Here is a 24767-nt window from a genome sequence, read left to right as displayed (position 1 = left end):
AAGGTGCACAAGAAGCAGGGATGACTGCAGCCTGGAGAGGATTCTCAGGAAAAGGCCATTCAAAAGTGTTGGGGACTTTCACAAGGAATGGACTGAGACTGGAGTCAGTGCATCAAGAGCCACCACACACAGACGGATCCTGGACATGGGCTTCAAATGTCGTATTCCTCTTGTCAAGCCGCTCCTGAACAACAAACGTCAGAAGCATCTTACCCGGGCTAAAGAAAAACAGACCTGGTCTGTTGCTCAGTGGTCCAAAGTCCTCTTTTCTGATGAGAGCAACTTTTGCATCTCATTTGGAAACCAAGGACCCAGAGTCTGAAGGAAGAATGGAGAGGCACACACTGCAAGATGCTTGAAGTCCAGTGTGAAGTTCCCAGTCTGTGTTGATTTGGGGAGCCATGTCATCTGCTGGTGTTAGTCCACTGTGCTTCATTAAGTCCAGGATCAATGCAGCTGTCTACCAGGAGATTTTGGAGCACTTCATACTTCCTTCTGCAGATGAGCTTTATGGGGATGCTGACTTCATTTTCCAGCAGGACTGGGCACCTGCGCACACTGCCAAAAGCACCAAAACCTGGTTCAATGACCGTGGAATTACTGTGCTTGATTGGCTAGCAAACTCACCTGACCTGAACCCCATAGAGAATCTATGGGGCATTGCCAAGAGAAAGATGAGAGACATGAGACTGAACAATGCAGAAAAGCTGAAGGCTGCTATTGAAGCATCCTGGTCTTCCATAACACCTCAGCACTGCCACAGGCTGATAGCTTCCATGCCACACTGCATTCAGGCAGTAATTGCTTAAAAAGGGGCCCAAACCAAGTACTGAGTACATATGCATGCTTATACTTTTCAGAGGTCCGATATTGTTCTATGTACAATCCTTGTTTTATTGATTGCATGTAATATTTTAATTTTCTGAGATTGTGGATTTGGGGTTTTCATGAGCTGTAAGCCATAATCATCTCAATTATGACACATCACGGCTTGAACTATCTTGCTTTGCATGTAATGAGTCTATCTCATATTAGTTTCACCTTTTAAGTTGCATTACTGAAATAAATGAACTTTTGCACAATATTCTAATTTTTTGATTTTTACCTGTATATTACTGTATCTTGAATTTTTTGAAAAAAAATAATTTGTTTATTGTTATCTAGGCAAAATTTAAATATAAGGAGTCCTCGAAACTAATCTATGTATATGGAGATTCTCGGTCCTCCTAGCGGTGCTTTTTCAAGAAGCATCTAAACTTTCTGGTTTTTCTTTGAAGACTTCTCATCCAAGCAGCTTCTTGGATGAGAAGTGAAATGTCTTCAAAGAAAAACCAGAAAGTTCAGTTGCCTCATGAAAAAGTACCGTTGGGATAATCTATTTTATGGAAGACTAATATATATGTCAAGCACCATATATACATTATTAAGTCTATAGAAAATGTTAATTACTGAAAAAGCTTGTTGGAAGAAATATCCTTCTGGGTTCAGTTCCAAGTGAGGAAAAAGACACTGGAAACATGGAGGCTGTTTGGAAGGTTTAATATCAGGACCTGGAGCTTCAGAGTGAAAAGGAAGGATGATCACATGCTTCAAGGTGAAGGAAGAGATCAAGAAAAAAGGACTGAGTTGCTGAAAGTGCCTGGGTTTTATACCCTCTGTTGGGATTTGAATTTGAGCTTGTATTCTGATTGGTTGTCAGACTCCCAAGGGCAACTCTGTAGGCTGTCCTGAGTTCCAGGCTTGGTGGAGCCTTGCTGGATGATGCACTGAAAGGCTTTGGGCAATTGCTATAGTTTTACCTGGAGATATTATGTAAAGTATTCTGGCCCAGGCCTTAATGGCCTACCCATTAACAAAGGTGGGGTTGAGTTTCTGCTTCTGAGGTGTGTTTCTGCTCTTGAGTTTCTACTCGTTTTAGAGGAAACATAATGTTGGCCTTTCCAACATTTCCCAGGACATTTCAACCCTCTAGGACAGGTGTGGGTGCCAACTTCCAACAGGCTATGGTACTTACCCTGTCTTTTAAAGTTGGTCCCAGGCAACTAGTTTAGTGGTAATTCAAAATATTTAAAATCCTTCTCATGATAAAACAACAAGAGCTGATGAGAAATTTGATATATAATGCTGTGCTGGAGTTTAATGTCAGGTAAATTCTGTTTCAAGTTGTGAATTTGACTGCACCTTACTATGGGCATGTTCATACAGTTAGTTGATAGCCTTATGGAAATGGTTTGTCTTTGTTTTCTTCCAGAATCTTTTTTTAACTATCCAGTTTTCTATTCCAGCCTACAGGTCAGAGATTTCCTGAAGGTCTCTCAAATATTAATCATATCAATTTTTTGTGAGATTAAATTTATTATTATAGAATAAAAATGCAATAAAATTGCATGGCACTCTGACTTTCAATTAACTGTACCTTAAAATGTACTGTCAGTCCTGCTTCATAGAAACAATCCTTGGTTCTATTTGTTCAGAAAGGTATATTTTTTATTAGAAGTCAAGTGCATTGCAATAGTGCATAGCCAGAACTGAGAATCAAATCTCTTAAGTTCAGCTTTTCCCTCCCTTAGCTGCTTCCTATCACTATCCCTCCCCCCGCAATCAGATTCAAGCAAGATGTTTTGAGAATGGTAACTTCAAGGACGTCAAGGACCTTGGAGTACTCATCTCTAATGATCTAAGTGCTAGAGCCCACTGTAACTACATAGCCAAAAAGGCATTAAGCGTTGTTAATCTAATCCTACGTAGCTTCTTCTCTGGTAATATCACACTACTAACGAGAGCATACAAAACATTTGCTAGACCTATACTTGAATACAGCTCATCAGCCTGGAACCCACATGACGTATCTGATATTAACACAATTGAAAAAGTCCAGAAATATTTCACAAGAAGAGTTCTCTGCTCCTCTACTCATTGCAGAATACCTTATGCCACCAGACTTGAAATTCTAGACCTAGAAAACCTAGAACTACACCGTCCGATCTAAATATAGTATATAAAATCATACATTGCAATGTCCTGTCAATGAATACTTCAGCTTCATCCATAACAATACAAGAGCAAACAATAGATACAAACTCAAGGTTAACCGCACCAAGCTTGACTGTAGAAAATATGACTTCAGCAATAGAGTGGTCTATGTTTGGAATACTCTACTTGACTCTGTGGTTTCTTCCCCAACCCCAAAAACTTTAACCTTAGACTGTCTACTATTGACCCCACCCCTTTCCTAAGAGGCCTATAGGGGGCGTGCATAAGTGCACCAATTGTGCCTACCGTCCCTGTCCTATTGTTTCTTTTTATTTTTCTTATAAGTATCTATCTCTTGTATTCAAAACTATGTTTATTCTTATACCTGTATCTTGTAAGCGATTGACAAATCAAATAAATACTAAAAAAATACTAAATAACTTCAAGCATGGGTTGGTATGAAGCATTCTTCTCCCAGCTGGATGACCTTGAAACAACTTTCAGGGAGATACACCAAGCAGCGTCTGGTGGGGTGGGGGGGATATAGCAATTATTCTCACTTTCCCCCAAACAACTCCCCTGCCATCCACCCTCCCCATGGTTCATGGCAGACTGTCACTGCATGGTACGAAACACACGTGAGAGTGAAGTAGCAGCTGACATATACTATAAGTAGGATCCATTCATATGCAGGTACTTAGTCCTACAGGGATAATGCAAAACTCAGCAACTTGGGTCTTCTTAGCCCAGAAAATATATAACATAAAGTTAGGCTAACCTGGAGTATTCCTAAATAAGCTGCTAGTTATATTTGTCTGAAAGGAATAATAAAGGAGGATCCTCCAGGGTTTTAATGACTTGAGCCAGAAGGCAGGTTCTACAACTAAAGGATATCTTCTTGAATCTGCCTTCCAATACTGCTGATGAAAGAATATTAAATCAAATGAATAGAAGACTGATATTTGGGAACCTTATATAAATTCTACAGTATTTTAGAAACATACACACACACAAGCAGAACTATTACCTGCTTCAAATAAGGATTTCTATATTTTGATGGAACAAATACAACTGGCATGAATTGATTTCTCAGACAAAATAAGAACAAAAATACCACTATCAGAATATCATAGCCATATATGATAGGTTGATATATTTTATTGTGTAAAATGAAAATTGCAGGGTTAACTTGAAAGATACTGTACCATGCTACAACATATTGCAAGCCATCGAGGAATTACTTTTGTGGAAATACATTAATATAACTATTGTAAGCAATAATGTATATTGTCACATATTTTTGTAGCTGGTTTAATTATTAAACAGGTCACTTTTTACAAGACACAATAACAGAGTTATAGTTTAACACACACCAACATACAAAAAATCATTAGCTTTAGCAAAAAAAAATGTTGTATAGAATAGGGCAAAAATTGACTTCTCTGGGCAGCATAGAAGCATTAAAGAGATCAGTGAGATTTGAAATTCCTTATGCCAAATTCCAAGATAAATTAAACCTTTACAAGTTCCATTGATTTTTAACAAGAAAAACCTAAATAAGTTTAATTATCTTGTTAAAAACAACAGTTCTTAAAATGCTTGTCTGAGCAACGTTGTGCTTTTTGTATAGTTTTTTAAAATACCAATTATCTCAAAAACCTTTATTCAGTCACATTTGTCAAGAGAAAGATACTAACAGCTTATCATGTTGAATAAGTATAATTTTCTGCATTCATAATTACATCTTAGTATGTTGCCATGTGTATATATTGTTTATTGTTATTACAATGCTGAGTTTCAGAATTCCAGTGATTTATGAAGTCTGATATTGAGAACTAATATATTTTCAATATAAACATTTCAGTTTTGATCCATTGATACAGGCTTATGAAGCAGTATAATATACATAATTGAATGTAGCAATATTTTATTCCAAAGGAACAAACTTAAATATGTTTTAGACCCATGTAATAAAGACTTTATAATTTTAATATATATCGTTAACACAGCGTAATATTAACTAAGTTATTGATTAAAACAACATAAAATTTGTTATGTGCCACATATTGATGAGGGATAATTCTAATTCTACACTGTCTTCAAGACAGTTGGGCATATTATTTTTCAAACCGTTTCAGTTCTATATCTTCGGTGAAATACTCATAAAATGACATTAAGATGGTCCTTCAGTCAAACAAGTATACTGGCAATTTTTCTTTTAAAATAAATGGAATCCATTGAGAGAGATGTTTAGGACCCACATTTTCACTAGACCATATTCTAAACAAAATTCCCACAAAAGTTCCTCAAACCATTAAAAAAATCTCGCTTTTTATCAAGTGACTACTCAGCAATGCATTTGGGAAGACTGTAAATTCAGTGCAGAATTTGTGGTATCCATTGTTGCAGACTACAGCAGCTTGGCAGAGGACACGCTCTTATTTTACTGACAGTAGCAGCATTGAAAGTATTCTATGTTCTCAATTTCCTCTGCCAATTAGAAAGAAATACAGTGAGTATACTCAAAAGTACTGAACCCTGAGCAAAGAAATCACAAATATGGATGTTATCCTTGAATAATTGAGCCATCATTCATGCATCTAAACTTCCGTTGCGTAACAGATCTTACCTTGTTATATAGTTAATCAGTTTACAATTACTACATCTACTTTACTCCTCATTTACCATTTCAATCTCTACCATCCATTGTGATGGCAGGTAATAATCTATGTACCTAATTTGGCAATCCATAAATGCTTTTGCTAAGTGAAGTTTGTTAACCTTTATACAGTAATATAAAGGGCCCAAGATCCTTTGTCATATACATTTTTGAATTCATTTTTGGATTTTATAGTATATTGTTTTTAGATTAAATAAACTGATGCAAGGATAGGCAGATATCCCTAGATAACCCAAGTGCATCTCTTATGAATGGAGTTTATATATAAAAACGGCATAAATTCTCTTTAAAAGTGTCCCAAGTTGCTTTTTCAAGAGAAAACTGGACTTTCTGGTTTTTCTTTGAAGACATTCTGCTTCTCATCCAAGAAGCTTCTTCAGCTCTGACAGAAGCTTCTTGGATCAGAAGTGAAATGTTTTCAAACAAAAAACAAAAAACAAGGAAGTCCAGTTGCCTCCTGAAAAAGCACCTCTTAAATAACCATGACTTGGATGACCGAGAATCTCTACAAACTTGATGGAATTTGTTGTTTTTCTGCCACCAAAAACCCTTTCTGGTTTATAATTTTTCTTTTTCATCCCTCCCCCCTCATGTGGCTACAGTTAACATAACTAGGGAAAATATAGGCAAGATAAAAGACAGCAGTCACTTATTTAACATTTAAAGAAAGAAATGAATTGGCTTCTGTCAAACAACTTTTCATTGGAAAAGAAAACTGAGTAGTTGTATTCTATGAAAGGATCATACCTTATTGTTATGTAGCAATGTATTTGTCAACACAAGGTACTTAGTGTTGTCTCTTGGCCTGGGCTATTAAATCCATCAATCAAATTTTTATTACAGTCATCTATGCTAATACTTTCACTTGTTAATTTTGGGTAAGTGGCCTGGCCAGTAAAGTCTAGTAGTTCTTCAAGAGCCTTCCTATTATTTGATCCATTTTGGTCCAAAGTAATTCCTGGCATCATTTCATTCAATGGTGAAAATTCAGGAATAGATATAAGTTCTTCTTTTGAAGCAGGACTGTAGAAAGGAAGAAAGGAAAGAATCAAAGTATTGCTGTATATCTTAACATATGTAAGTATGACAATAAAACTGTCTTCATATGATTAAAAACATGATTTCATCTTACTTATTTTAAAATGAAAGAATAATAGGATAAGAGAATAGGTATTAGGTATATATTAAGCCTTGAACTGAAAGAAGCTGCTATCCTAAATTCTTAAGCATTATGACGTACTGGAATATTTTTCTGATGCATAGTATTTGCATATTATATTTATTGACATTAAATACATTTGATACTTTGAATATCAAACATTGATTTTCAGGTGATGGTGGGAATGAACGAACATAAGTGAAGGAAGGAATTTGTTAGCTAAGCCTTTTTCACTGAAACAAGAATGTTTAAAAGAATTAGTGCCAGGTTGCAGTAACTTTAGTAATGAAACAAACCTGTGTAGACTCTGATATAGCATAATCCTAGAAGTACCTGCCCTAGCTAGTTCCACAGGAAAGTAAGACTCCTGACTCATTGAGTTGAATGAAAAGAACTTTTACTGAAAGAGTGTGGTTGCAGTAAAGTCAGGTGGAATCTGAAAAAGCCTGCGCAAAATACAAAACAATTCTTCCATTTTCCCAAACCCAACCCCCCTGAACAGTCCACCAGCAGCCAATGTGATGCTGCAAGGTTGTTTTGAGAATGCTGAGGTGCTAGGCAGATAATAGTTATGATAGCCTTGAATCCAGGCTGGAACCAGCTAGGAGGTAGTCTGCTCTGTCTCTAAAGACAATACCCCTCCCTAATTCCCAGGCAGTTACAGCAAAAGCATGTGAAAAATGCCAGCAGCCAGTCTTCCCCCCCATTTTCCAACAGAATGGCAGGACATGGTGTGGAGCTGACATGCTACCCCCTGAACAGTGACATTAATCCTGGAGAAGAAGAAAACCAAACAGGGAGAGAAGAAACATAAAACAGGAAAAAATGTCATTTAGGTTTGTCAGATGCTGATTATGGAAGTGTTTTAAAAGTTTAGGGGCTTTAACATGGCAATAGTCAACCCACTCATTGTGAGCTGATTCTTCCTGATTCTCACACAATAGTAGGCTTCTTGCAGATCCAGCTTAGTGAATATTTTGCCCTTGGCCAAATGGGCTAGCATGTCCTTCATCAGAGGCAGGGGGTAGATATTCTCTACACAAACAGCATTTAACTCTCTGTAATCTACCCATAGAAGTGTCCCATCCTTCTTTTCACAAAACAGGACAGGGGCTGCTACCCATGATTGGGCTGGTTGAGTGGATTTGCAGGCCATATTTTTGTCAATGAACACCCACAGTTCATCTAACTCTCTTGGGATCATTGAATATAGCTCCGACTTAGGCAATTTAGCCCCGGGTAGGATCTCTATGGCACAGTCGGTTCGTCGGTACAAGGGTTGTTCATCTGAACACTTTTTGCTGAATATCTTGTTGAGCCCATCTTTGAAACAGCTGATGAGGATGTCCTCTGATCAGTCATTAAGTTGGCATGTCAGGTCACAGAATTACTCAGTGTACTCTGCCACCACCCTGCAGCCTTGATGCATGGTTTTGATGTGGTCCCTTGTTTTGCAGTCAGCTTGAGGGTCTTTGAAACGAAGGGCCATCATGAAATGATCAAAGTTTCTCAGCTCTGGTGCGTTTGCATTGTGGAGTGTCACTACCCAGTGGGCTGCAACCCCTTCCAGTGCCAGGGTAATACTTCTCATACTGGCACCCTCAGTAGGGAGCTTCGGCCCATATTTTTGCATGTATGTCAGAACATGGGCCAGAAAAAATCCCAGTTATTGGGGGTTCCCATCAAATTTCACACCAATGGGTGAGGTGTTCCGGCCTTTTGCTGTCGCCAGGGCAGCAGCCCAGGCAGCCCTCCTCAGCACCAGTTATGGCAGCAGCTGGGGTCACTGAAACCTCTGCCATGGTCAACTGTTTGCCTTCGTTCTTTTTTTTTTTTCTTTTTCCTTTTCCCTCTTTTTTTCTTTTTTCTCTCTCTTTCTTTACAGATAAACATTACAAGATGAGTAGAAAGACAACAGCCCCAGCTTCTTCGATACCAACCCCCTCACCATCTGGAGGACAACAATCTATACAGACAATATTACAACAGGAAAAAGAGAAAGAGAAGGAAGTGACATTACAGATGATCATGCAAGGAATTCAGAAAATTGACCAAAAAAAATGAAAAGACAGATGAAAAAGTGGAAAATATTCAACAGATGATGAATATGAAGACAGATTCAAAAAAATTGAAGAAGAAAATATACAAAGAGATAAGAAAATTGGAGATATTGCTATTCGTTTGAGCAATATCAAGAAGGGCAGGGGTGAATCATTAGGATGGGAAATGGACAAATCAGAATTTTACTTAAGATTTCAAAATATAGAAGGTGAGAACCTTGCTGAAATGATGGCAGAAATATTGGCAGAAGCACTGGAAATAACTAAAGAAAAGATGATGGATGGGATGGATGAAGTGTTTCGTGTCTACACAAGATATGCAATGAGGAATAGAGTACCAAGAAAAGTTCACATCAGATTTACTAAGAAGAGTATTAAGACACAGATACTCCAGGTGGCAAGAGAGAAAACACTAAAATATAAAAATAAAGAAATTGTGGTGCTGAACCAGATACCAAGAAGAGTAAGAGAGATGAGAAGAGAATATTTATTCTTGACTAAAGAGCTACTTAAAAGAGGAGTAAACTACAGATGGTTGATGTGGGTAAAGGAATGGATAACACTAAGGAACAGTAGATTATTGACTTTAGAAGGTCACGACTTCTGCTGGGATGGCATGCCTTTCTCTGGTATAAGGGAACTAAAACACAGGGGTATTTTAGAAGACATTATATTCATGAGGCATTGTTTTTGAGCTGGGAGAAGATTAAAAGACAATATTACTTAAAAATTCCAACATGGATATCAACTATTGAAGCTTTTTCTTATCCAATAATATATAAAAAGGAACAAACAGTTAGATATGGGGAGTTATAGAATGAAAAGGGTGAACTTAAATCTATGCAAACGTTGCAAGAACAAGGTGTAAAAATGAATTGGTTTTCTTATTTGCAAATACAATCTAGGTTTAATAAAGACTCCAAGGCAGAAGGTATTTATGATAAGTTGACTGACAGATAAAATTTTGATGGGTACTGATGAAAAGGTAATTTAAAAACTTTATGGATATCTATTAGAATTTAAATTGGAGGAGGAGCAAGTTAAAGAAACGATGATTGCTTGGGGGGAAAATTTTGGATATGGGATTGATTTGGAAAAATGGCAAAAATTGTGGTCTCAAAATTACAAAATGACAATGTCAACTGCATATAAAGAAAATTTGTATAAGATGTTTTACAGGTGGGACCTACCCCGAGGAGACTTGCGAGAATGTTTAAGAATAAATCAGATAAATGCTGGAAATGTCATCAGATACCTGGTTCATATTACCATATGTGGTAGACATGTTCAGACGCAAAGAAATATTGGACTAAAATCCACACATGGTTGGAAAAAATAATAAAACAGCATATAGACTTTAAACCAGAGATCTTTTTATTGGGAGTCATACCAGACATATATAATAAAGAACTGAAATATTTGATTGTAAATGTCTTAACAGCAGCTAGAATTGTATTTGCGAAGAACATTTATGGACTGTGCTGAAATGAGTAAACTGACATTTGAAATTAGAGAACAAGAAGATAAGCAATTGTATATGATATGGGATTTGTTTTATCAATGATTGGATAAAAAGGCATGGCAATATAATAGACTAGATAATTTTGTGATGGAAATCTAATAGATTAATATAAAACATAACACAGATATATATAACCACTGGTTGAAAGTATAACATAAATTTTAAGATAAAATGTGGAACATCTTGTATAAAACGATGGAATAAATAGTTTAGTCATGGATGATTAATAACTGATAAATATATAAACATATGTTAGTTTGACAATGTGAAGATTGATATAAATTGTGAGTAAATGACTACAAAAGTATAGCACAAAAGATACATAACCAACAGACACACTGTATGTATATAAAATGGAAGAGGATTTTATGTTTTTATGTTTTTGTAAGTGTATGTTTGTGTTTAAAAATAAAAAAACTTTCTCTAAAAAAAAAACCTCTGCCATGGTGTCTAGCACTCATGCTCGTCCCCCTCCTCTTGGGTCTACTGGGCCTCACTGGTGGCAGCCATGGCATGTGACTTGTGTGCCTTCAGAGTGTGATGACCCATAGTGTCTCAACACAAAAACTAAAACATGAATCAAGGTCTTGTAATGCCTTCAACTTAACTTCGCTGTTTTATTAGTCACAGTTTAAATTCAAAAAGTAGACAATGAAGCAAAAGGAAACCAAAAACAAACCACATTGACGAGAGTTCCAAGGCAAACCAAGATAATTAATCACACATTCCAGGAAGATAACCGGGGAGGGTTCATGTGAAGAATGCCAACGAAGATAAACCTCATCCAAAAAAAACACTAATTTGACTCCAGCATCTGTGAGCATCTGTAAGAGTTTCAAACTCTTATACAGAGCTCACACTGCAACCCATGAGGAAGATCAAGGCCCTCTCCTCCCAAGCAGACCACGCTTTTCCCTGATCCTCTCATCCCTGCGTGCCCTAAGGCCATAAGGATAGGGGATGGGCCTGGATCCTTCTCTGACTGCTCAGCCGGCCTCTGCCCTTCCTCAGCCTCCTCCATCACCTCTGGAGCCACCTTCCACTCCCTGTTGGCTGTTCCTCCTCTTCCTCAGAGTCAGTCTCCACCAGGGGCATGACACAGGGTTTGGAAGGCATGCATCATAAACTGCATGGCTTGCTTCATCAGTAGGTTCACATGACCACATTCTCTACCTTCCTCCTCTTCACCATCGAGCTCTTCCAGCTCTGGTTGCCTTTCTTGCTGTCAGCCACCTCGGGGGATGGTCACCCCTCTGGTTCTTCCTTCAGTCTTCCTTCTTTCCAACACCAATGGACTAGTTGCATTTTTGATGAATTTCCCAGGCTCCTGACCTCTGTCCACTTGGAAATGTTCAGCCTGGGGGGATGCCTAGACAATGTTTTCCCACAGTGCTCAGCTTCTTCCTGGTCACTGCCTTGGGCAGACGTGGTGAGAATGGTCCCCACGGTAGGGCAGTATGCCTCTTTGGGTTGACTGACTTTGCAGGTTTTGCCTAATGTAAGGACCTGCTCCAGCTAGTCTCTCAGAAAAGCAAGATTCTTGACTCCATTGAATTGAATCAAAAGAACTTTTACTGAGAGTGCTTTTGTAGTAAAGTCAAGTGAAATATGAAAAAGCCCATGCAAAGTACAAAGCAATTTTTCTGTTTCCACAAACCCAATCCCCCTGACCAGTCCACCAGCAGCCAATGTGATACCGCGAGGTTGTTTTGAGAACGCTGAGGTGCTAGGCAGATAAGAGTTAACTCTCAGGGCATGTTGGTCTTGAATCCAGGCTGGAACCAGCTGGGAGGGAGTCTGCTTGTCTCTGAAGACAATCCCCCTCCCTAATTCCTAGGCAGTTACAGCAAAAACAAAACCATGCGAAAAATGCCAGCAGCTGGCCTATCCCCTCCCCCAACAGAATGTCAGGACACAATGTGGACCTGACAAATCCAAGGACAGAAAATGAATTGCTACCTTCTTTAGCTTACTAATACTGTTTCTGAAAATGTATTATGTACCTCACATCCATAGACTGAACTTCATCTGTTGACTCATCCAAGCTGTGAGATTTTCCATCCATTGCATCTAGTTGAATAAGGCTCACAAGTGGCTTAAAACCATTAGAAAATACTTCAGGAGGAGAAGATTCAGACACAGCACATTCAACACCTTTAGGATTTTTGCAATTTGTTACTCCATTAATTTCTGCAAAAAGAATCACAGTAGAAAATGTGATTTTTAAAAACTTCCCAGAAGAAGTTTCCTACTCTCACAAATCCAACAAGTTTACTCACATTATCCCATAAAATATTTTATTATATAGTATTCCTGAGTTGGCTAGACAAAATTCAAAGCAGAAATGTAAAAGGAGCTAAAAAAAATAGGCAAACCTGGAAAATTAAATATATGTCACCGAAGAACTGAATAGATGATACATTTATCGTAAGACATCTGATATTATTCCCAGTGAAGTTTGAAAGTAAAAGTAGCAGCTCTTCTTTTGAATGTTGTTTCTCCATTTCTTTTCTTTATAGTTAATCCTCCTCTGTCTTCCCCTTTACAAAAGGAGAATCTAATAGCAGAAATTTAACCACTAAGCATAGATAGATTGGAAAAAGGAAATTGCTGGAGAAAGACAAGCCAGTAATTTTAAGTATGAGTTCTCCTGGATTAAAAATCTTTCCATTTTTCAAAAAATATTCTCACATGAAAATCTGTGCTCATTTAATACATAAGTTACTGGAGCCCCATATCATCAGCATGTGTTCAATATTCCTCTCTTAAAAACTGAATTTATTGAAAGAGGTTTAATTTTCAAGTGGATAAAATGTGAGTTGGTCCTCCCATTAATTTCAATTGGTAGGTCTTATGCAAATCATACATACATTTTCCTACGTAAGAGAAATCCCCACCGAATATAAAAATAAACATTGCATCAAAGAGGCAATAATTCTGCCAAGCCAATCTTCCCCCATCTGGAGATTCTTTAAAGGGTGTAGATTTTAAAACCCATATTACCAGCAATTACAATATCGATTGGGCAACTCTGGAAGACAGAGTTTACATGACTTGAAGGCAGCCAGGTTGAGAAAGGGTGTTCCAAACACTTTGAGAGTTCCAATTCTCACGTCTCTACTAGAACACAGCCTATGCTTATTAAAAGCAGGAATTGCTTTTAATTACCTTAAGGAATCACCATAAGTAGCAGGAATTGCTACATTCCCAGCACTGAGACATCTCCACCCTGGGTAAAAATCTTCCACCTGCTGTAGAAGAATACAATCACCTGTTTTTCTACAGTGGGTGAAAGTATCCCCCAATGGTATTCAAAAGCAGTATACCTAACTTCTAAACTGCTTGTTTTACTGAATACAGCTTGGAGAAAAGTAAAGCAAAATGAAATATCTCATGATCTCAGGCAAGAATGAGAGACCTTTCTACAACTTCATACATCTCTGAGGGAGTTGGGCAGTTAAAAATGTGAAAATAGATAAATGAATTAATAAATAAAAATTTTCTCTTGGACACAATGCAAATATCGTAAAAATATATGAAACAGTTGCTTCAACTTTAGGGAAGAGCTATAAAACAGTGCTATAACTATCTCAGGAAAAGCACTTTGTTGCAAAACTGGAGCAGTTTTTAGGAGGTGTGATAAATGACATCAATGCAACTAATCAACAAACAAACAAACAAACAAAAAGAAAGGACAAAGAAGAAAAAGCATACAAACATCAGCTAATCAAAATAAGTGTCTTAGTTCTGTTTGCCCTTATATTAGAATAGCTATGAAGCTGGGTAGAATCTTATATGCCTGTAGGGCAAATTGAACATTTAATCTGATATCTGCTACTACAAGAAGAAAATCTGTCATCACAAAAGTGTTAGATAAATATTTATAAATTATAGAGAACTGGATCTTCCTGGCATTCCAGGGGTTCTTTAAGTCAAGAAAGTTTGTAAATAAAAAGTAAACACTGCTTTACTAAGCTGTGCAACATTTTGGATTCAAAGTTTTAAAAAATGGTTCTTTAGAGAGGGCATGTACACATAGTACCTGTTGACAGTTCCTAAACCAAAAACACCTTTTATTTGGATCAGATGCAGTTGCAAAGAACAGCCACACAGATCTGGAAGAAGGCACTGTTTCTTTCAGTTGTGAGAAAATAACATTCCCCCCTCAAATCCAAAGCACTACACAGTCTTAAACCAGAATGTTTTAATAGCTGAGCTGAGTTTTAGCCATGTCTTTAGAACTACAAAGGCTACAAAATTATCTAGTCAGCAGGCAAGTCACTATGTAAGATGTATTTATAAACACTGTTGCTAAAGGTATTTTCTCTTATTGACCTCCGAGATCTGTTTTAGGCCTCTCACAATTTGGGAAAAAGAGGCAGCTCTCTCGATAGAATAAATTGTTCTAATGGTGTTACACGGAAGAAGACAAGGAAAGTCTTGACAAGGACAAAATAGAAAATTGCCAGACAACTGGGACCAGGGGCAGTGAGTCTTAATAGATTTCACAAAATAAAAAAAAGACTAGGATTCCTCACTGTAGAGCAGGGATGTCAAACTCGTGGGCCAGATGCGTCATGTGCTGGCCACGCCCACCTGATTTAGCAAAGAGGGAAAAGTAGTGCTACATCATGTGATGACAATGTGTTGTTGAGAGTTTGACACCCTGCTGTAGAGCATCCCCAGTTCTAATCCTGAGGGAGGAACAGAAAAGTTAACTTTCAAGCAGTCAAGCAGTGTAAATTGTGCCAATCTTAGTCTTGGCTTTTGTGATAATACTGCATGACAAGCAAGGTTGCAGATAACATGAGGAAAAAATTGTCTTCTGTTGGATCTGATTTTGAGTTCTTTCCTTTTCTCTCATTGCAACAAAGGGAAAAGCCCTTTTTTCTGACTCTATGTATGTGTGTAAGATGTAGCCCTAGGTCTAGCTACTCCTGGTACTTACTGCTAACCTAGTATATCTAGTAAGAAAACAAATGCTTTTCTGTAATTACCATCGCTGCTATAATCTTTTATTTCTGCATGAGGTAGATAGGGACCTGCTTTGAATGGAAATCCTGCTACGCTCAAAGTCAATTAACAAATTAATTAAATCCAGAGAAGTTACTGTGTGATCATTCCATATGAGATACATGCCTACTAATATTACTTAAATAACAATGTGCAGAGTCCTGACTCACTATAAGGAGGAGCAGGGCTGATCTAGAATATCTTCCTGATTTAATCAAACTAAACCAGGAAGAGGGCTACTTTCTAGGCATATCTTTTAGAAAACAGATGATTATTAGCCAGAGCAGGTAGAAAACAACCAGTTGTTTAATATAGATAAGCACTGTTTCTTACGCTCCAAATGTTTGCAAAGCATAACTCCCTTGTTTGCCAGATGCCCCAAATGTCTCAGGGACTAACCAGTAATGCAGCTGGATTATTGTTTCTTGCTTAGATTGGAAATATTGCAACTATAGCATCCACTGCCTAAATAACTTCAGTCTTCATTTGTATTATTTGGGGGGGGGGGGGTATGTATACATATATATCTACATATACACACACTCTTCCACATGAGAGGAATAACAGTTCCCTCTGGTGTTGCCAAAAACAAAAGAATAAGGATGAATGTTTGCTTAATAAAATTATATCATGCACTACCAAATCCCAAACAATAAGAAAAACTCAAAAATGAAGGGTAGACATAACAATGAAAAATAGCAGAAATAGCAAAACAAGTATGTATGGGAAAGCCACAGAGTAAGGTCCTAGAATAACATCCTAAAATATTCAGCTTTGTGAATATATGATCAGAAAGCATAACAACCAGCACCTTTCACAAAGATATGGATTTTGAGTGATTATTTGTATGCAAGTGTGACTGAAATTACACATTTTACCTGCTTGACTAAGGGCAAGTGGGTTGGGATATTGATCCACTTTCAAGATTCTTGGCTCATCTGATTTTGTGTCTTCTTTCTGTTATCATCAAACAAATTACATATAATTATATTACATACAATGCATAGATGCATTAGATATAAATATTTTTCAAATTAAATATGTGGCAGAGTTCAACAGGGTTTAAATTTTATCTGTTACTGTAATACATGCATAAATGTTTTTAAAAAAATTAAGTATCTCACTCTGTCCCAGACTTCTAGAAAACTCTTAAAACATGTTTGGTCATCCTAGGCTAAAGTTTTGCTGTTATTTTGGGGGGTGATGGAGACAGTTTTGTTCTGTTTGATTTATGTCATTTTTAACCATTTAAATTAGATTTAGATTATAAAATTTAGTCTGGTCTGTGTGGTTTAAGTTTTATCTGTTTTTAACTCTTTATTTTGTATACTGCCCTCCGTCTATTGCAGTTGGGCAGTTGTTATAAATTTTAATAACAACAACAATAATAATAATTCAACATATTTGGGAAGGATTTGATAGATGGATTCAAAGTGCCAAATCTAAACATGTGACTGAATGTGTAATGAAACATAAGATGATTTTTAAGGAAACACACCCATAATAATGCCAGTAAAAGATGAACTAACTATATCTTAACAAACAATAACATTATCTGTCATTAGTTACCTAGCTCATTTAAATATACTATGGACAAAGTAGCATATTCTGCTATTGATTATCACAAGGTTTAGAGGGGAAGCTAATTTTAATCCAAAACAGCCAGAGTATTTTCTGGAACTAAAGTAAGCTACCAATTCTTCAGTTTCTTTGCAGAAATAAATCCTGAAGTGGTCCACAAAAATAGGGTTGCATTAGGGACACTCTTTAATCAGCCTACATTTTTCCTCACAGCTACTAGGGGCATGACAGAAAGGTAGAACTGGAGTAGAGGCTGGATAAGTCTCTATTTCAATCAATTTTAAATTTTTAGGACTATAATTCCACATAGAAAGGCTGACAGTGTTGACTGGAATTAAAGGTTGTTTTACCACTATTATATATTTAAGGCAAGGATTAATAAGGGGTGATATGAGGAGTAGGAATAACAGAACTCTTGTCTAACAAACAAGTGTATATATTCTGTTTTTATAGTCAATAGCTTTCGATTTTATTATTATGCATTCACTCTACATAACACTGAAAAGATCTTCAAATTAAATCAGTTGTATTGAAGGAAAGTAGCACTCCTTGAACAAGTAAGAATTGGCCACAACTCTTCCCCATACACAGTCTGACTGATTTGGAAGGGAAATATAGCAAGGGAATAATTTTGCTTTTCCTCCCATTATCATCTGTCATCTTAAAACAATTCTTCACAGTTTGTTTTTCCACTTATAAGGAAGGAAGTTACTCCATATATTAAACATTATAGCTCTAACATGGTTACACTATCTAGTCATTCTGTTAAATTAAAGCTAGGGAATAATATGAGGATTTCTGGATGAACCAGTTTACAACCTTCTGCATTTTCTGTTAAAATAACTTTTTTCTAATACCTTGATTTCTGCCATTTCATTTTTTCTTGTCCTTTTCATTATTTCATCTATTCGCTGAAATGAAAAAAAAAAAGTTTGCTTTCTTCATTTAACAACTAAATTTAAAAAAGTATATGATGTGGTGGTGGTGGGGGGAATCATTTCCCAGAAAGCTTTGAATCAATGTACAGGATTCTATAAACATGTAATCAGATCATAAAGCCATTGCTATTTTCATGTTTTATATCCTTGGCATCTCTTCCAAAAAGCCGTCATTGTTATTGACATCTCTAGCATATCTTCTTTTAGTTCTAATTTGGTGGAAGTACTGTAATGATTTGGAAATTTCCACCTCTCTCAGGCAACAAAGAGCTTATCTACAGTGTATAACAATAATAAAATGATCAATCAGCAATGCCAACACCCTTCTATTACCAAATTAATTGTGTAAGATGCAGAATATAACACAATTAATAGTTCTAGTAAATGTGAAAAAATTAATTACATAATTTTGAAGTTTGTTATTTAGTTTCTGCATTTCATACTGAGAATGTAATTAAATCATTACTTTTTGTAGTTGACAGCTCCTTTCTTACAGTAGCCTTTACATAGTCATGGAACAATGTAAAATAACAATGCAACAAGATTTGATTTGAATAAATTGTTACCTTCTTTCGTTCTTGTCTTTCTTGCTCTATCTGCTGCATAATTTGTTCCTTTTCTAAACGTAAATGTTCAGCTGCCTCTCGTGCTTTAACTTCTGCTGCTTCTTTCTAATTAAATACAAGCCAACAAATTGTTCTTATTATTAAAGATTTAATTTTCAATTCACTTCACAGTCTGGAACTGGTAAAAACTTAACAGTTCAAGTCCTAACCAAGGACCTAAGAGCTATTAAGATAATATCTGAGTATGCCGTCAGTTTGGAGTAAGGTGGTTTTTTGCAAAATCAGAATATTCAGGTCTAATAAGTTCAAAATTTCCATGTCTCTAGGCAACCCTTTGCTTCAAGGATTCCTATCACTATTGGTACAACTATTGATTTCTTCCTCCACAATTGCTCAACTTCAATTTGCAGATTATGGTATTTTGTTATTTTTTTCTAGTTGTTTCTCTTCAATTTGTGCATCACCTGGTATTGCAATATCATGAACCAGACTTTTTTCTTTTTCACAATAGTGATGTCAGGCATGTGATGGGGCAGATGTCTATCTGTTTGGATTCAAAAGTCCCATAAGATCTTGACCTGTTCAATTATTATTATTGTTATTGTTATTATTACTGTTATTATTATACTTTTATTCATTAAACATGAAATTCAGCCGACTGAACATTTAAAAATGTATCACAAATATTATTGACTGGCACTGATGGTTATATGGGTTGCTGCCAGCATCCTAGGTATTGACCAAGTATCTTCTTAAAATGTATGATGTTCCAGGTAGTGCAGTTTTTTGCAGTTTCGCTGGTGTAATTGCAGGAAGCTGTAATTTCTTGATGTATTTTGCAAAATTCTTGGACACGGTACCAAATGCCCCAATGACAATGGGTATCACTGTTACATGTTTCATCCATAATCGCACAGTTTTGATGGCCAGGTCGTGATATTTTGTGATTTTTTTTCTAGTTCTATTTCTTTAACTCTGGCGTCTCCTGGAATAGCAATATCAATAAATTGTAGAGTTCGGTTTTCGACTGTGACATCTGATGTATTGTGTTCTAAATGATGATCCGTCTGTATTTGAAAGTCCCACAAGATCTTCACCTTCTCATTTTTGACAACTTTTTCCACTTTGTGTTCCCATAATTTTTTGGATACAGGTAAGTCGTATTTTTTACATAATGATTAGTGGGTTAGTTTATCAACTCAGTCATGTCTACCTTTGTAATCAGTTTGTGCAATTTTGCTGCACTCACATATTAAATGTGAAATAGTTTCAACTTTGTCATTGCAAAGTTGGCAATTTGGATTGTCAGTGGATTTTTGTATCTTTGCTTTCATGACATTACATTGTAGTGCTTGTTCTTGAGCAGTGAGTATTAAACCTTCCATTTCTTTCTTGATGGTTCCTATCTTAAGCGATGCCCATGTCTAGTTGTTATCACATTTTCCTTCAATAATGTCATTGTTATTATTCTTATCTCTTATTCATTAAACATGAAATTCAGTCAATTAAACATTTAAAAATGTATCACAAATACCATTGACTGATGCTGATGGTTGATATGGGTTGTTGCCAGCATCCTAGGTATCAACCAAGTATATTACTACTGCTACTACTGCTACTACTACTACAACTACTACTACTACTATTTCCCTGAAAATAAGACCCAGCCTGATTTTTTGGGTAGACTTAATATAAGCCCTACCCCAAAAATAAGCATGGGGGATGGGCGTGTGTATTTGCTGACAACCTTCAAATTGTACTCTTCTTCCTCAGGAAGAGCTCTGTTTTCCACCACACACACACACACACACATTTACACTTAGTGAAAACACATGCCCCAGAATCAAGAGGCTTTCTCTCTTCTCCCACCCATGCCCGCGCTACACTGCTATGCACTGATCGGAACAGACCTTCCCCCCACCTTCTGCAAAGGAGACACAACACATGCTACATATTCAACCAGTATATCAAGCCGCTACCTCTCTCCTGAAGGATCCCTTTAAACAAAACAGAGTGAGCGCTGGGATGGATTATCCCTGTCTGTCCCTCTCACCCGACACCCCGGCATTCCTGGGGAAGTGTCAAGAATTTTCTGGCCTGGTTCATCAGTGATGCGGCAGTATTCCACAAATCCCTCTCCCAAGTGCTTATTTTCAAGCCTAAAAGAAAAAAAACCTGGGTCTTGTTTTCAGGGAAGCACAGCATTATTATTAGTATTGATTTAATCTTCAATTCAATTCACAGTCTGGAACTGGTAAAAAACATTAGTTCAAATCCTAACCAAGGACCTAAGAGCTATTAAGATAATGTTTGAGTACCTAGGAAGTTCTGAGTAAGGTGGTTTTTTGAAAAGTCAGAATATTCAGATCTAATAAGTTCAAAATTTCAATGTCTTGAGTATTGCTCCAAGAACTCCTATTACTGTTGGTATAACCATTGATTTCTTCCTCCACAATTGGCCAACTTCAATTTGCAAATCATGGTACTTTGTTATTTTTCTGGTTGTTTCTCTTCAGTTTCTCTTCAATCACCCGGTATTGCAATATCAATGAACCAGACTTTTTTCTTTTCCACAATAGTGATGTCAGGGATGCCGTGGGCCAGATGTCTGTCTGTTTGAATTCAAAAGTCCCCCAAGTTCTTGGTCTGCTCATTCTCAAGAGATTTGTCAATTTGGTGTTCCCAAATTGACTGCATTCGAATACTCAGACTTCTGGCAAAACTTCCAATGTATGATTTTGGCAACTCGATCATGACATTGTAGTTAATCAGTTTGTGAGATTTTTCTGCAGCCACTGATAAGACAATCCATTATTTCATCTTTCTCATTGCATAAGCGACATTTGCTGTTGTTACTGACATGTTGAATTTTTGCTTTCATGGAACTGGTCTGCAGGGCTTGTTCTTGGGCAGCCAAAAGGAAGCCTTCAGTTTCTTTCTTCAGCATGCCTGATCTCAATCATCTCCATGTTAGCTTTGTATCTACCTTTCCTTCAATTCCTTTCAGCTATTGACTGTGCATAGGTTTCGTTTTCCAGTTAGAAACTTGATGCTCAATTGTTTCCTTTCAATATTCTTCTTTCAATCTCATAGTTTTCAAGAGGTTTCTCTTGTTCACCTCCTTTAGCAAAGGCTCTTTCGCTTTTTTAATGTAGTCATTTAAGTCAGGGGTCCCCAACCGCCGGTCCGCTGGACCGGTACCGGGCCGTGAACAAGCCTTACCGGGCCGCTGGTTGCTGGGCGCCGCCATCTTTTGGTAAAAAAGCAATTTTTGTCAAAAAGATGGCGGGCCGCTGGTGAGCTTTTCCGGGTAGAAAGCCATTTCTACCCGAAAAGCTTCACTGAGCGCTGGCGCCGCTATTTGACGAAAAATCACTTCGTGACGTCACCGGAAGTGATTTTTCGTCAAAAAGATGGCGGCGCCAGCTGACTACCGGAACCGGGCCGGCGCCCAGCTGACGCCGGAACCGGGCCGCGGCGTCGAAAAGGTTGGGGATCCCTGATTTAAGTAATGTTTTTCCTCTTCTGTGGTTTGTTTCATCTGGAAGAGTCCTTTGCCACCCTAAGATCTAGGCAAAGTGTAATAGATCAATATCACTTTTTGGATGCAGAGCATGCTGCATTGTCATTAGTTTTCTTGTCTTTCGATCCAAGTTACCATGGGGATGCTGCAACGATTGTAAGAGTGAAAAATTCATAAGTCACTTTTTTCAGTGCCATTGTAACTTCGATCATTAAATGAACTGTTGTAAGTCAAGGATTACCTGTACAAAAATACAAAAAACTTGCAAAAAGCTACCTTAAATACCAATCATTAGATTAGAAATATCTGCAAGTCAGACTTACAAATCAGACATGGTGCCAAAATACCTTGAGGAATTAAAATAGTTAAAATGCAATGATAACTATCAGCATCCAATTCTTGCTCATAAAGTGAACTCTTTAGCAGAGAGGTCATTTAAGCTCTCCAGAAAGTGGGCGGGCATATTTGGGCTATAATATACCAAGCTAAAGAGACAAATTAACAAATTATATAGGGGACCCAGGTTCAAGTCTCCCAAGCTTTGCAGGATCACAATAAAATTAGTACATGCCATAGATATCCAAATAAACTTCAACCCTGGTGCCATGTTACTAAGCCTTATTATCATGAGAGAAAACCGAAATGAATTGGAGGATCCACACCCCGTTTTTTTTTTTTTTTTTAAATCTTACTATCAGTGAGCAATCATGTGCCTTGGCCACTCCAAAGCAATGCAAAAGACTGCTGTCCCAAAGATGCTTTTTCAAGAGGCAACTGGACTTTCTGGAAACCAAGAAAGCCCAGTTGCCTCTTGAAAAAAACACTTTTGGGACAGCCATGACCTGGATGATTGAAGAATTCCTATAGACAAGAGACTCCTGTGCTCAGTGAACTGACAAAGCACCCTTTCACACCCAGGAAAAGCAATCCTTAGATCCATTTGCATTACTTAAAGATACCAGCTGGTCTCACTCACCTCACAAGATATCCTAAGGAAATCATCCAGATTTAAGGAAAGATCACATGCCCCCAGAAAGGCAGTAAAAAAAAAATCAGACAGAGTGCCAAGCTTGTATCCTGCCTCTTGGAAGTACACCCCAAAAAGGTAGTGCCAGGAACCTGTAAAGCAGTGTAAAAAGCTTAAAACAACCCTTCCCCTTGAAGAAAGTCAAGCCCCTAATAAAGCAAAGAAAAGCCAAGTACCAGCAAAGAAAACAAAAACTCTGAAAAGTTCAGGCTCTGGCAAGAACCATTAGTTGTTACAATGTAATAAACCTTAACCAGAGAGGCAGTTTCTGTAAGCAGGGCAATAAAGATAAGGATTAGGCTAGAAACAACACCAGAATGTTTCCTTTCTGCCTTCCTGCCAAGATTAGCCCTGTAAAATGGGGGGGAAAACAATAGGAGATTTCTTCCAACAACCGGTTCTCCGAACTCCTCAGAAAGATAACAAACAGTTCTCCCAAATAGGTGCTGAATCCCACAGCTTAAATCCAATCTAATTTTCTTTATTTTTAACTCCAGACAGATTTTCCACTTTGGTTTGCCTTCATAATTGCTTTATTCTTTCCAATTTTCAAGCCTAATTCTTCAGTAGTAACATAAGCTGTTGCATACATTAGCTGGTTTCTTTGACCTAATGTTTCTGTTGGAATAATCTGGGCAGCTTCATTCATATTCTTCAATAATTTAGCCAAATTTCTCCTACTAACTTGATTCAGTTTTGGCAATTGATTTTTTCCCACGTTTTCCATTTGAGTCTTAATTTTCTCAGCCTAGTTTAGCTCTGGCTGTTGGTTCTTCAAAATCTAATCCAATTCTTGCATCTTGTTCCTCATCCACTTCTCTGATTTCCTTCCTTTTCTCCACTACTTGTTACTCCACTTCTAAATTATCTCTATGATCAGTTACACTTGAGCTTTGATCTTGCACTACTCTGCTAGCAATCTCTTGGAATTCTGCATTAGTGAAGAGCTTGTGCTTCAAAATAACCCACTTCTGGTCCATAAGTCTTTGTTCATTGATTTCCATTTCCAGGTGATTCTCTTTTCAAATCTTGAACATGTGCTTTTGAAATCCATGCTTTGTTGGCTCAGATTTTCCATAATTGAGTAACTTTCTTCTTTGACCAGATTTTTCATTTTTTTCATTTGTCTTCCAGTCACCTGTCAACTCCATGCCATGGTTGCCTAGCAGAGGGAGCTGAACCCTGGGGCATATTTTTCATTGAACACCCAGAAGCCATAGTATTCAATCGAGTCTTATTGAGCCAGGCAACACTTGATCTGGCATAGAATTCACTTGATGTGTTTTTACCATAGTTAAATGGGTTTTGAATCAGGCTCTTCTCCCCCCCGCCCCATAACAATGGGATGATTTATTATTGTTGTTGTTGTTGTCATAGATTTAATCTTCAATTCGATTCATGGTCTGAGACTCGTAAAAACTTAACAGTTCATCTCCTAACCAAAGACCTAAGAGCTGTTAAGGTAATGTCTCAGTATATAGGCAGTTCCAAGTAAGGTGTTTTTTTTTTTTTTTTTTTTTTTGCAAAGTAGGACTATTCAGGTCTGATAAGTTCAAAATCTACATGTATTTAGGCAACCCTTTGTGTATTGCTTCAAGGGCTCCTATTACTATTTATTATTAACTATTAATTTAAAATTAATTATTATTATTACTACTACTATGATCCTGTGCTAAGCACATTGGGCTACAAGCATACTCCACAATTTTCAGGCCGCAGCTTTAG

At 37.2% G+C, this 24767-nt stretch overlaps 1 protein-coding gene across 18 annotated transcripts in view; it reads right to left on the bottom strand.

Moving 5' to 3' along the window:
* Positions 1-4113: 4113 nt before the first annotated feature.
* The window catches only part of MAP7D2 (MAP7 domain containing 2), a 77626-nt gene continuing 56972 nt past the window's right edge, over positions 4114-24767 (bottom strand). For all 18 annotated transcript variants that reach the window (XM_087966932.1, XM_087966933.1, XM_087966934.1 and 15 more), the window contains 6 exons: positions 18493-18597; positions 17846-17899; positions 16286-16364; positions 12398-12584; positions 6401-6676; positions 4114-5463 (listed from right to left, as the gene is read on the bottom strand). In XM_087966932.1, the coding sequence (XP_087823058.1) occupies positions 6427-6676; positions 12398-12584; positions 16286-16364; positions 17846-17899; positions 18493-18597 (675 nt within the window). In that variant the 3' untranslated portion in view covers positions 4114-5463; positions 6401-6426. The remainder of the gene's footprint in view (positions 5464-6400; positions 6677-12397; positions 12585-16285; positions 16365-17845; positions 17900-18492; positions 18598-24767) is intronic.

This window comes from Notechis scutatus, chromosome 5, assembly GCF_049901735.1.
Source record: "Notechis scutatus isolate UNSWTSFEM ecotype Mainland chromosome 5, rNotScu1.2, whole genome shotgun sequence".
NCBI classification, from domain to species: Eukaryota; Metazoa; Chordata; class Lepidosauria; order Squamata; family Elapidae; genus Notechis; species Notechis scutatus.
Note: the sequence above shows the minus strand (reverse complement) of the source record. Positions and strands in the feature narration are given on the sequence as shown.